Here is a 13,420-nt window from a genome sequence, read left to right on the forward strand (position 1 = left end):
CTGTGCTAACAGCCCAGAGCCTGCAGCCTGCTTCAGATTCTGTGTCTCCCTCCCTCTCTGCCCCTCCCCTGCTCATGCTATGTCTCTCTCTGTCTCTCAAAAATGAATAAACGTTAAAAAAAATTTTTTAAAACAAAACTTGGAAAGAAAAAAAAAACCTAAGTGTTGATGCATAAAAAAAATTGATGTCTAGATGTTTTTGTAGAAAGACATAAAATTCCTCATGGAAGATGGTTCCACAAGGGTTTACTCTAAGAAACTAATGTATGATTTGTGGAAATCCAAATTGAAAAACTAAATTTTCAATGTGTGGGAATTTTAAATAATATGGTTTCTAAAGTTATGTATACTGCTTTCTTATAAAGGCCTTAAAATTTGACTTCTAATTACTTGAAGTCAGTCCCCAAGGAACATGTTCATGGGATATACTATATATACGCAGTGCAAACAGAACAAAATAAAACATTTCCTTTGGTCTAATTTCTTGCAGTCCAGGGGAATGGGGTGGGGTGTGAAGCAGTGTCCAATCCATTCTTTTTTTTTTTTTTTTTTATCTCTGATGTGCGCATTCTGTCAGTATAGAACAATGTTGAATTATCACCATTATCATCATCATCAATATCATTATCATCATCAAAATCCATCATTAGTAGGCACCATTTATGCACTACACTTTGATACAACAGACATTTGCCCCTCAGAATCTACCTACATACGAATAGTTACATATGAATAGGTAACTTCCATCTCAAACCCTTGGCTGTATAATTATGATTTCATTTTCCACAAGCATGTGGGGAAGATTTCATAGGAAAAATCATTTGAGACTAAGTTTTCTTACCCTGCTTCTGTAAACAAAAATGTCTGGCTTTAAAAAAAAAAAAAATCTTGCCTGGGGCGCCTGGATGACTCAGTCAGTTAAGCATCTGACTCTTGGTTTTGATTCAGGTCAATATTCTCACAGTTTATGAGTTCAAGCGCCCCCTCCCCCCGGTCTCCCCCCCCCCACCACCCCCATCAGGCTTTGCATTGACAGTGCAGAGCCTGCTTGGTACTCTCTCTCTGCCCCTCCCCGCCTCTCTCTCTCAAAATAAATAAATAAACTTTAAAAATCTTGCATAATGTTGTTTTTAAAAGATGGGGTTTTTAAAGATTAAATTTGGTATAATCCGTCCAAATGGATTCAAAAAATAAAACTGGGGTGCATGGGTGGCTCAGTAGGTTGAGTGTCCAGCTTAGGTTCAGGTCATGATCTCACAGTCCATGGGTTCTAGCCCCTGCATTGGGCTTTGTGTTGATAGCTCAGAGCCTGGAGCCTGCTTCAGATTCTGTGTCTCCCTCTCTCTCTGCCTCTCCCCCACTTGCACTCTCTCTCTCTCTCAAAAAATAAAACAAAAAAAAAAAAAAGAAAGAAACAAAACACAAGTTACTTTGAAAAGATGCAACATTTTTACATACTTGAACCAGGATTTTCCAAACTGAGTAATGAATACAGACACACATTAGATAATAATCTTATTACTTATTAAATACCTATTATGTGCTAACCTCTTACATGAATAACATCTAAGTTTCTTACATGTATTAACTCATTTGGTTCTCACAACAACCAATAAGACCACTTATTGTGCCCATTTTGTAGATCAAGAAACTGAGGCACAGAAAGTTTAATTCATATATTCATAATTGTTACTATTTTTAAATCATAATTGTTATTAAAAATGATACTTTGTTACCTGATAATGACATCTTATATTTGTAAAGTGTTTTATAGTCTTCAAAGCACATGCATTCTTATCTTTTATTCTAATAATTCAAGGCACATGATTAATAGCAAACCCAATTTTCACTAAAAATCCCAAGTCTCCGGGCTTTGAGGAAATTAAAGTTTTTAAATTTCAATAGAAAGTTGGTACTGAAGTTAAACATAATTTTAAAAATCTAAATATAAATGGTGGAAAATAAGCCTAGAGGTCTTAAAAGAGGAAATTTTTTTTGCCTTGGCGATAAATGAAATGTTTTGTTGACTAACCTTAAGGAATTTATTTCTTCAAAGGAAACAAAATGAGGAAAAATTAAATCAGAGTAACTGGTGTGATTGTGAAAACCCTTACAGCACATAAAGGAAACATCTATTCATATTTTATTTCAATAACACAAAGCAATGATGAAAATTTTTAAATCTAATTTTCATGTAAATTGCTGATCTACTTAAAATACACACACACACACAATATCAGCACATGGGAAACTTTATCTAAAAGAAAATCCAAATGATTTCACATGCTTGTGGCAAAGTTACTTCATTGCTATGGAATATATGACCTATTTTCACCTGGTCCAGATTCCTATTGTACAATTATCTATAATATGGGTGCCTGGGAACAGATGAAATAATCAGAGGTCACTGTATAGGACAGGGCTTCTCCAACTTTAATGTGCATGCAAATCACCTGCATTTTCAACAAGCTCTTAGGTGATGCCCAAGCCGCGCCCCCCCCCCCCCCCCGCCCCCCCCCCCCCCCCCCCCCCCCCCCCGTCCATCCAGGCTATTCCCACCTAGCAATCAGAGCTGCCTGGCCGGTAACTAGTAGGTTAAAAGTCCTTTCTTAAATGTACCAAGAAAAAGTCTACATCTTGTTTCAAAAATTCATTCCAGCATTAACACTTCTTTCAGCCTTTATACCTCACTTAGGCTTCTCCTAATGTAAAGTCGAAAGGTAAGACAAATTACTACCTTTTTTGGTACGCAAGAGCCCTCCAGCTATAAAATTCTTCACGCTGTGAAATTCTCGTTTCCTTTTAGTATTTTCCAACACTCTTATCTTGGTAGTTTTCAATTCAAATCAATTTAGTTCCTGCTTAAGGTCTAATGTAGCCCTAGGCTAGGTATTATGAAGAAATCTAAAGGGAATAAGTTCTTGCCCTCCTCAAACTTACAATCTAATGGGAAGATAAATTGTAGTATAAGGCAGAAAGCTTTGTAACATTTTGTTTACTTTTAAAATGGTTATTAAAAAAAAAAAAGAAACTTTTCTATGGCCACACAACCTGTGCTTGAACAGGTCTAGGAACAGGGCACTCATTACTTGATCCAATCCCCTCATTCCATTTCGAACATTAGCTCCCTGAAGTCATGGTCCAAGCTTTTCAATTCTGTGCTAAAAACCAGGCTGGGACCTAGCATATAGTGTGCCCTCAATAAATGTTTAATAGATGAAGAAGGGCCATAAAGAACATCTATGGGAGCAGAAATAACAAAAAGTTTCTTTAAAGACTGAAACTAATAATACACTGTGTTAACTACCTGGAATTAAAATAAAAACTTAAAAAGCCAAAAAAACACTTCTCTGGCAACTATATATCTTTAATACTGAAAAAAAAAAAAAACCTATCCAATTTGTTGATTTTATATGCCCAAAGTATAAAATTGATGCTCAAATAAATTCTAAATTTCAAAGACAAAAAAAAAAAAAAAATAAGGTCATTGCATGGCCGTGGACCCTAAAGGGATGGGCATTTGAGGTAGAGAAACCAGAGAAGCAAAGACATGGAGGTTAGATGCCCAGAGTTGCTTCTTTTCTCCTGAATTACCCCAAGTTTTGTCCCTCTCACATGTTGTACCAGACCACACATCTCTTTCCAAACAGGAAGAGTAAACCTACATATTTGTTTCTGTTACAGCATGATTTAGACTTTTGTGCCATATTTCCAAAGCAAAGATCCAGACTAGTTCACCTGTGAGACCTCTCCCATCTCAAATGGCCTATGGTGATGATAGAAACATGAACCTGTTGTCACCAGTTCAGTTCTGGAAACCTTTCTACCAAATTTGTAATTAGCCAGTCAGGGGCACTTTGAAGTGGGGTATTGTGTTTTTCTATCCTTTTGTACATATTATAAATTCCATTACCATGCCTCTTACTTAATACTTGCCGAACCCATGCTATGTGCCAGGCACTCTATGTAGATCGCCCCCATGAATTCTCAAAGCAACTTTAAGGCATAAATACTATTATTAACGCTGTTTTGCAGATGAGGAAACTGAGGCTTCAAAATGTTATCCCAAAGTTTCTGTTGTGACCACTGAATAAGCCACCTTCCCCACACTAATGTATGATTCAATTGCCTGCTCACAACTCTGCTTATTTGATTCATTCCAAGCATTTCTTGGTAATCCACTTGGCATCCTGAACTGAAATCTCCTCATCTTTCTCCTTAAGTGAGACATGTAAATATAAATATCAAGGTCTTACATGCATTCTTTATTTTTTAATCTTGCAACTTCTTGTTTCACAAACTGAACTTAGACTAGACAAGCTTTTTTTTTTTTTCAAAGTAGACACACAGCCCAACACTGAGCCTGAACTCACAATCCTGAGATCAAGACCTGAGCTGAGATAAAGAGTGCAACACTTAACCGACTGAGCCACCCCAAGAATTTTATAAAATAGAGAGTAATGAGATCTCATCACTGGAGATGCTCAAGCCAAGTCTATATTGCTAGATCTCCTGTGGAGAGGACTGATTCAGGTCTTAAGTGAAGATCACTGAAATTATTTCTACAGTTCCTTTCAGCCCTGAGATTTTACTGTTTTACCAATGTCATTATACATCTGAAAATAAAGCATGTGTAAGACCATGGAAATTTCATATTTCATGTGGCTGCATCAGTCCCAATATATCAATGCATGGTTTAATGTTAATCTACTATGTATATTTCCTTATTTTATGTTATTTATCTTATTTAAAGATTTCAAAATTTTTATTTTGAAACCATTATAGATCCACAGGAAATTGCAAAGAAATGTACAGACGACTGTCATTACATTTTTAAATGAAAAATATATGGGATTTTTAATTTCAAAAGTAGTACATGTTCTCTAAAAAAATTTCACATAAGTCAAAAATACATAAAAAGTAAATGAAGTATCTTCACCATCATATAACACTGTCCTCAGCACCACTGTTAACAGTTTGGTGTGTGTCCTTCCAGTCTTTTGTTAAATTGCATACGTGGTGGCCAAATAAAAGCTTAACAAACAATCAACAGCCCCAAATATAATAGTAGCTTCTGTTTATGAGTACTTATGATGTACCAGGATGTACATGGGCATTTGTACACATGTTCACAACAATCCAATATAGAAAGTACTTACTAAGATTTGCGGGTGAGGAAACTGATACTTAAGGTTGCACGGCTGCTTAAGTAGGACTGGAATTTAACCCAGGTCTATCTGACTCTGAAGGCCATAATCTTTTCAACTCACTGTCCTGCAGAGAATTTTCCATGGAATGAGAGAGAACACCAAATAGAGGGAAATATCTATATCTTTTGAATTTCTGAAGAATTCAGTCAAATCAGCATTAAAGAAAAGAACACACAAAAAAAACCCCACAAAAGTTACTGTTAACATTAGTCAAACCACTTTCTCGGAATTCTGCTTATAAAAAGAGTCAAATTACTGACTATTCCACCAATTGTCCCTCCCATGGGTGGCCCCAGCATAAGAGCATGTGGTGTCCATCAGGCTAGGATTTCTCAGCATCAGTTCTGGCTCAAGCGTGATATAGATCAGCATCTCTTAACCAGAGTCTTTAGTCTTAGATTTGAGAAGAGGGGTCTCACAGGAAATCACACCCTTCCCCTAGACTATCCCATGGACAATATAAAGCCATTGTTAAAATGTGAGTTTCTTTTTATGAATGTGATTGTCAGAATGGAAGGGGGCTGGCTTCCACCAATGACCTCTCCAAGAGGGACACATTAGGTCCTTGACCCTGCCATCATGAAGCCTGATACTCCCAATGGCAGCTGATCCCCCTGCCTACTAAAGCTGAATGGGGACAAAACCTTGAGGTGTAAAGTCTGCTCTCACCAACAACCCAGGCTGAAGTCTGTGCAACAGGAAAAATACAAAATCCAGCACTTTAGTCAGGTCCACAGAGAAAGAAGAAATTAAGAAGGGACATTTCAGCTGAACTTGGGAGGACATTTCTGTCCAGCAGTTTTGGTGCAAACATTTCCTGACTTGAGAAAAATAACAGCCTATGGGCACATAAATGTGGCAGCATGGCCTCTTGGCCTGTGCTGATCTTAACATTGTCTTTTCCTGTAAGAGCAGTGGTTCCAAAAGTTTCCACTTTTTGGTGGCGTTGGCTGTTTCCATGCAGACAGCGACAATTCTGCCTCTTCCTTTCCCAGGCTATAAATCCTCTCAAAGGCAAATGAGTGAGAATGAAATCATTTAGGAATAACCCTGAATCTATGAGATTTCTAACACAGGGATTATGGGGAAAGAAGTCATTCACAAACTTCAGGGCTCTATTACAGTTAATAAATTGCTTTCAGTACAACCTCCCAAACATCAGTTAGTTGCAACATGAAGGTAAGAATGTCCAGCTAGTGAATAATATGTTTCCAAATAGAAGTGTTATGCAAATTTAATTATATTAATTTAAATAAATATTTTGTGTGTGCCTATTATCACATTATAATGTACCATATAAAAAAATGACTCCATCCTTTCTCCCTGAAAATTATTCCTGTATGTCCTGTTTGTCAAAAATAGAGTACTGACACACTGCATTCTATATTATTTACTATAAACTAAATTTTCAGTCATATTATTTCGTTAAGGAATTCAGGCACCCCCTCAGGTTTGGGAGTAGGTAATTGCTAAGGTAATTATACTCTGGTTCTTGATATAAGCACTATTATAGAAATTGACATACACATGGAAAAATATTAAAAATGTCATTACATAATGTCTTCAAAATGATAATGAAAATATGCACAATATTTCATAATATGCCCTTAATAGGTAGATATATCCTGACATAGGACACAGTTTTTCTCATTTGTGATGGTAAATAAACTACTTACCACTGACTCTCACAGAAAGCCTTGGATTTCTGGCTTTGTCAGCAGGACTTCCTGCTCCCTACTTTAGTTCCATCCTGGAATGGAAAGGATGCTCTTTAGTAAAACAGACTGTTGACTGCCATGCCTAGTGGTGAGGACATGCCATTCCAGGAGATGCCTTGAGCATAGTCAATGCCTAATGCAAGAGTCAAAAATTCTTTGATCTCTCAATGAATTCATTTTTTTAGAGTGGACATTTATAAGTGCCTGTGGACCTATCTTTTGGGAATACTCATGTAATCTCTAAGCAGCTGTTCTGGGATTCCTCAGAGTGCAACCACAACTCAAGGGCAGCAGACTGAATAGAAGGCACAGAGGTGATGAACAATTAATTCTCTCTTGGGTTCATTAAAGTCATGGCAATCATCTTTTCCCAGCATGCAATGAGGAGTTCAGTGTCCTTTCTCTTTAGGGACAATGATGAGTAAAGTTCAGTACTAGATTGCTTCTATTAGGAAGTTGAGGGTGGTAGAAGCCTATGAGATTGGCTTCTTCTCATTATCATCAGGAAGAAGAGAGGTAAGTAAGTGTGGGTGTGGGCTTATTTGGTTGGATTCTATGCAGCATGAGGAGTTTTCCCCTTACACTTGGACTCCATGACAGTTTATGCTGTGCAACTGGATGGTGTATTAGAGCAATAGTACTAAAAACCTACTCTATTGGCACTAAGCTTCTCCTAGTTAGGGCTGCTCTCCTGGACACAGCGCTTCCTTCTTCCCCCACCAACATCCTTATGTCTTCATGTCCCCAGAATTCTGGCCTTGCCAGTGCTCATGACCTGATGATTACATTATTGATACAGTGTTTTAAAGGAGAAAAAGGCAGAGCCATCAAACAGCTCTGTAGGTCACAGTTGGGAAGAAGGATGTAAGTTTGAAAATTCTGCAGTATTTTACTTCACCAAAATTAGGATAAAAACATTAGACAATGTCAAGAGTTAAGTGTCTAACGCTCAAACACTTCTCTAGTGACATGAGTTTTTCCATATATGAAGGAGAAATACAGAAGTGGTACTTATTAAAGACTTTAGAATCATTAGTCCTCAGGGAAATGCAAACCAAAATCACAGTGATTTAGTATTTCACACATACTAGGATGGGTATACTAAAAAGAACCTATAATAACATGTTGGTGAGGAAGTAGAGAAATTAGAATCCTCATACACTGCCCTTAGCAATGTAAAATGGCACCACTGTTTTGAAAACAACTTGACAGTTCTTCAAAATGGTAAACATAAAGCTACCATATGATCCACAATTCCACTCTTAGATGTAAACTCATTATAAATAAAAATGTATGTTCATAGCAGCAGTATTCATAACAGCCAAACAGTGGAAACAACCAAGATGTCTGTCAAATGATGAATGGATAAGTAAAATGTGGCATATCCATAAAACAGAAATCGTTTAGCAATAAGAAGGAATGAAGTAACAATAGATACTACAATATGTATGAGACTTGGAAACATCCCAAGTGAAAGAAGCCAGACACACAAAGCACATATTTATTTTATGATTTTATTTATATGAAACATCCAGAATAGGGATATCCATAGATACAGAAAGCAGATTAGTGGTTGTCTAGTGCTGCTAAATTGGGAGAATATGGGGAATGAGCTTTTTTTTTTAATATGTTGGTACTGGGTATTGTGTGTGTGTGTGTGTGTGTGTGTGTGTGTGTGTGAGGGTGAGGGTGGTGGATTATGAAAATGTTCTCAGATATCAGTGGCTTAGAGAACACAGGACATTTGAGATCATGGTGTGTGAAATGCTTGGCACAGGTATAGCTGTTTGTCCGGGTGGAATGGGCATTACAATTATCAGAATATCATATATAGAAAGAGAGCATTGTTGTAACTGCAGCTAGAAGGTCCATGTTTCTATTGTGTAAGCAATTTTCCAAAATGAAAACTTTAATTGCTGATCTCATTCAAGAACCCACATTACCTAGCTAGCTTCCTCAGAGCACCCTTGACCTCCTTGTTTCTCAGGCTGTATATGATGGGGTTCAACATGGGAGTCATAACACAGAAGAGCACAGAAACCAGAATATCCATGTCTAGGGAGTAACCTTCTCTGGGTCTGTCATAGTTAAAGTTGGCTGTTCCATAAAAGACCACCACCACAGTGAGGTGGGATGCACAGGTAGAGAAGGCCTTGCTCCTGCCCTGAGCAGAGGGAATCCTAAGAATGGAAGAAATGATGAGTATGTAGGACACTCCAGTAAACAGACAGGGGCTCAGGCCAATGGTGGCACTGGCCACATGAAGCACAGACTCATTGAGAGAGGTGTCTGAACAGGAGAGCTTCAGGAGCAGAGGAATGTCACAGAGAAAGTGGCTGATTTGGTTGGGCCCACAGAGAGTCAGGGTGGTTGCCAGCACTGTATGTGTCACAGAATTCACCAGCCCACACAGCCAGGACCCAGTCACCAAAAAAATACAGACCTTCACACGCATGAGGACGGGATATTGAAGAGGGTGGCAAATGGCTACATAGCGATCATAAGCCATAGCGGCCAATAAGACACCCTCAGTGCCAGCACATGTGACGAGGAAGAAAATCTGGGAGAGGCAGCCCTCATATGAGATGGTCTTCTTCTCCCGGAAGAAGTTCACCAGCATGACGGGGACGGTGGTGGATGTATAACAGATGTCCAAGAAACTCAGGTTGCTGAGGAAATAATACATTGGAGTGTGGAGAGCAGGACTGATTCTAGTGGCTGTTATAATGAGCATGTTCCCCAGGAGTGTTGTCAGGTAAATGAGCAAGAAAACCAGGAAAAACAAGCCCTGTAGTTTGGGGTGGTTGGAAAATCCCAAGAAGATGAATTCAGTGACATCTGTCTGATTGTTCATTTCAAGTGGTGTCATAGCTACAAAACAATGAGAAAAAAAGAAGGCATAATGAAAATGCATGCAAAACACCCCAAAATATAAACTTACAGACCCATGTCAAATGATGTTGGATATAGAACGATCTGGATTGTGGAGGGAGAGGTGCAGGGGTGTCTTCAGAGAGATTACAACTTCTCAAACAGCAGATCTAGCCAGCTCAGGCCCATGGACCTCCCATGGATTTGCATGACTACTGGTGGATCAAAATAAATGTAGACTTGGTTAAACCCAACAATAAACCACTAACCTCTGAATTAGTGTGGCTTCATGTCTCATTGTCTTAGTAGTATCTACCTCCTACATTGCCCTTGTTGGTAAGCATCTCAGTTTTTTCTAAGAAATAAAGTTTTATTGCAAAAAAACTTTTAAATGTAGAAAAAGATACAAACAAGAATTTAATCACCTGCAGAATCAAAGCCAGTGCTACCTTTCAGTGTTCACAAATGTAGTGTTGTGGGTTTGTTTTTATTTTTGTTATTGGCAGTTATGTAAATCTTAATCTCTATTTATACCTTTAAAATATTAGGAGCACTTGTGATGAGCACTGGATGATGTATGGAATTGTTGAATCCATACAACTTGAAACTTGAAACTATGATAACACTGTATGTTAACTATACTGGACTTAAAAGAAAATAAAATATTAGGAGCAAAATTTCCCAAATTGGAAAGGAAGAAGTAAACATTCACAGATGACATAATCCTATATATAGAAAATACCAGAGTTCACAAGAACACTATTATAACTCATAAACAAATTCAACAAAGTCACACACACACAAATCAGTTATGTTCCCATACACTAGCAATGAACAATCCAAAAAGGAAGTTAAATCAATTCCATTTACAATAATATCTAAGGGAATCAAGTGCTTACAATAAATCTTACTGAGGAAGTGAAAGGTGTATACACTGAAAACTTTGAAACATTGCTAAAAGAAATTAATACATATCTAATTGAAAAGGTACCTATGTTCATGGATAAAAGGACTTAACATTGTTAAGATGTTAATACTACCCAAAGTGATGTACAGGTTCAGTGCAATCTATCAAAATTTCAGTATCATTTTCTCACAAAAAAAAAGAAAAAAAATCAGTTTTCAAATTCATGTTTATTGCAAGGAGCCCTGAATAACCAAAACAATTTTGAAAAAAAAAAAAAAAAAAGAATAAATCTGGAGGGCCCACATTTCCTCATTTCAAAACTTACTACAATGCTACAGTAATTAAAACAGTATGGCACTGGCACAAGGACTGACATACAAACCAACAAAATAGACTGGAGAGTCCAGAAAGAAATTCTCACATATATAGCTAATGATTTTCAACAAAGGTGCAGAGACCATTCAATGAGGAAAACAGCTCTAGGAAAACTGGATATCCACATGCAAAAGAATGAAGTGCACAAAATTAACTCAAAATGGATCAAAGACCTAAACTTAGGAGCTAAAACTGTAAAACCCTTAGGAGAAAAATTGGGGAAAATCCTTATGCCATGGGATTTGGCAACTATTTTATGGATATGACACCAAAAGTATGGGCAACAAAAGAAAAAAATACATAAAGTGTACTTCATCAACATTAAGAAAGTGTCATCAAAGTACACTATCAAGAAAGTAAAAAAGACAACCTATAAAATAAGAGAAAATATTCGCAAATCATAGACCTGATAAGGGACTAACATCAAAAATATATAAAGAACTCCTATAATCTAACCATAATCAAAAGAAGAACTCAATTTAAAAATGAGCAAAGGACTTGAATAGACATTTCTCCAAAGGCAAAATACAAACGGCCAATAAGAACATGAAAAGATGTTTGATATCATTAGTTTTAGGGAAATGCAAATCAAAAGCATGAGGTCACCTATCAGGATGGTTATAATGAAGAAAATGGAAAATAATATATGTTAGTGATTGTATGAAGAAATTGGAACCCTCATGCATTGCTAATGGGAATGTAAAATGGTGCATCTACTGTGGGAAACAGTTTGCCAGTTCCTCAAAAAGTTAGACATAGAACTACCATATGACTCAACAATTCTACTCCTTAATATGTATCTAAAAGAATTGAAAGCAGAGACTCGAACAGATATTTGTATACCAGTGTTCATAGCATCATTATTCACCATAGCCAAAAACAACCTAAGTGTCCATCAACTGATTACAGGATAAACAAAAAATGTGGTATATGTATACAATGGTCTATTCAGCCATAAAAAGAAACAAAATCTTGATATACACTACAACATGAATGGATCTTGAAAACACTATGCTAACATTATGCTAAGCCAGACACAGGACAAATATTGTATGATTTCACTTACATCATGTGCCTAGAACAGGCAAATTCATAGAGACAGAAGGTAAAGATTACCAGAAGCTGAAAGGAGGGTGGAATTGGGGGGAGTTATTGTTAAGGGTTCAGGGTTTACACTGAAGACAATGAAAAAGTTTGGGGTGTAGATAGAAGTGATGGCTATACACACTGTGAATATATTTAGTGTCACTGAATTGTACACTTCCAAATGGCTAAAATGATGATTATTGTGTATATTTTTCCACTATTTTAAAAATAGTCAAAAATAGTGAAAGCCCAATTTCCCAGGTATGCATTGCATTTCATCAAACAAAATAAATTTAATATCTCTCCTTTGATTAAACATTCAGATGCTTCCATTTCTTTACTATTATAAATACTGGAATGGACTTTTTCATAGAAAAATATATATGAGCATATCTGATTATCTCTTCAGAGTAAATGTTTAAGTCTCTGTGTTTTTAAATATACTGTTTTTTTTTTAGTCAGTTGGATTGTTATCTTTTCAGGGCTTAAAAGATGTGAAAACGTTTAAGTAATCATATATACTTAGGTATGTTACCTTATTAAAGGTATCTTATTACCTTATTGAAGTAAACTTTATTAAACCAAGATTAATCCTCAAACATTGCATGCTTCCTGAAAAAATAATTGATACAATTACTAGCTTTCTGTTAAGTTATCCATCGGATAGTTTCACAGCCGTTGAACTATGATTTCTGCACCTTTTTCATTCTTGGAGGTGAGATATCTTGAGCCAGATAGACATGGATTCAAATCCTGCTTCTTACCAGCTGTAGATGGTGGCTAAATCAGCTGACTCTGTTTCCCAGTTTGCTGGCTGCATTCTCATGTTAATAGTGTCTATACCAGAGTTTTTGGAAGAAGTAGCTGAGATAATAGGAGTAATGTGCCTTGTATGTGACAGGTGTTCAATCAACTGTAGTTATCACAGCTATTATATTTAATACATACAAAAACTTTTCAAGATAAAATACTTTCTTTGACTCCACCTTCCAAATTTTACAAATATGATCACTTTTCACTACAGTCGCTACTGACACCCCCATCCAAGCCACCATTTTCTCATTTGCCTCAACAACAGCAGCAGACCTTCACTTTCTTCCCATCCCCGTTCCCATTTAATCTGTCTCCACACAGCAGCAGCTGGAGCGTGTTTTTACAATGTAAGCTAAATCATGCCATTCCTAAACTCAAAACACTCCAAAGCTTTTCCATCTCACTTAGAATGAAATCTAAAGATCATAAAGCATATGGGA

The 13,420-nt window shown here is 36.9% G+C and overlaps 1 protein-coding gene across 1 annotated transcript; it reads right to left on the reverse strand.

Moving 5' to 3' along the window:
• Positions 1-8,867: 8,867 nt before the first annotated feature.
• On the reverse strand, positions 8,868-9,842 carry LOC144617067 (olfactory receptor 5J3-like). The gene has a single exon (XM_078450602.2). The coding sequence runs from the start codon at positions 9,840-9,842 to the stop codon at positions 8,868-8,870; it is 975 nt and encodes a 324-aa protein (XP_078306728.2).
• Positions 9,843-13,420: the final 3,578 nt, after the last annotated feature.

This window comes from Panthera onca, chromosome C1 (assembly GCF_046562875.1).
Source record: "Panthera onca isolate mPanOnc1 chromosome C1, mPanOnc1 haplotype 2, whole genome shotgun sequence".
Lineage (NCBI taxonomy): Eukaryota > Metazoa > Chordata > Mammalia > Carnivora > Felidae > Panthera > Panthera onca.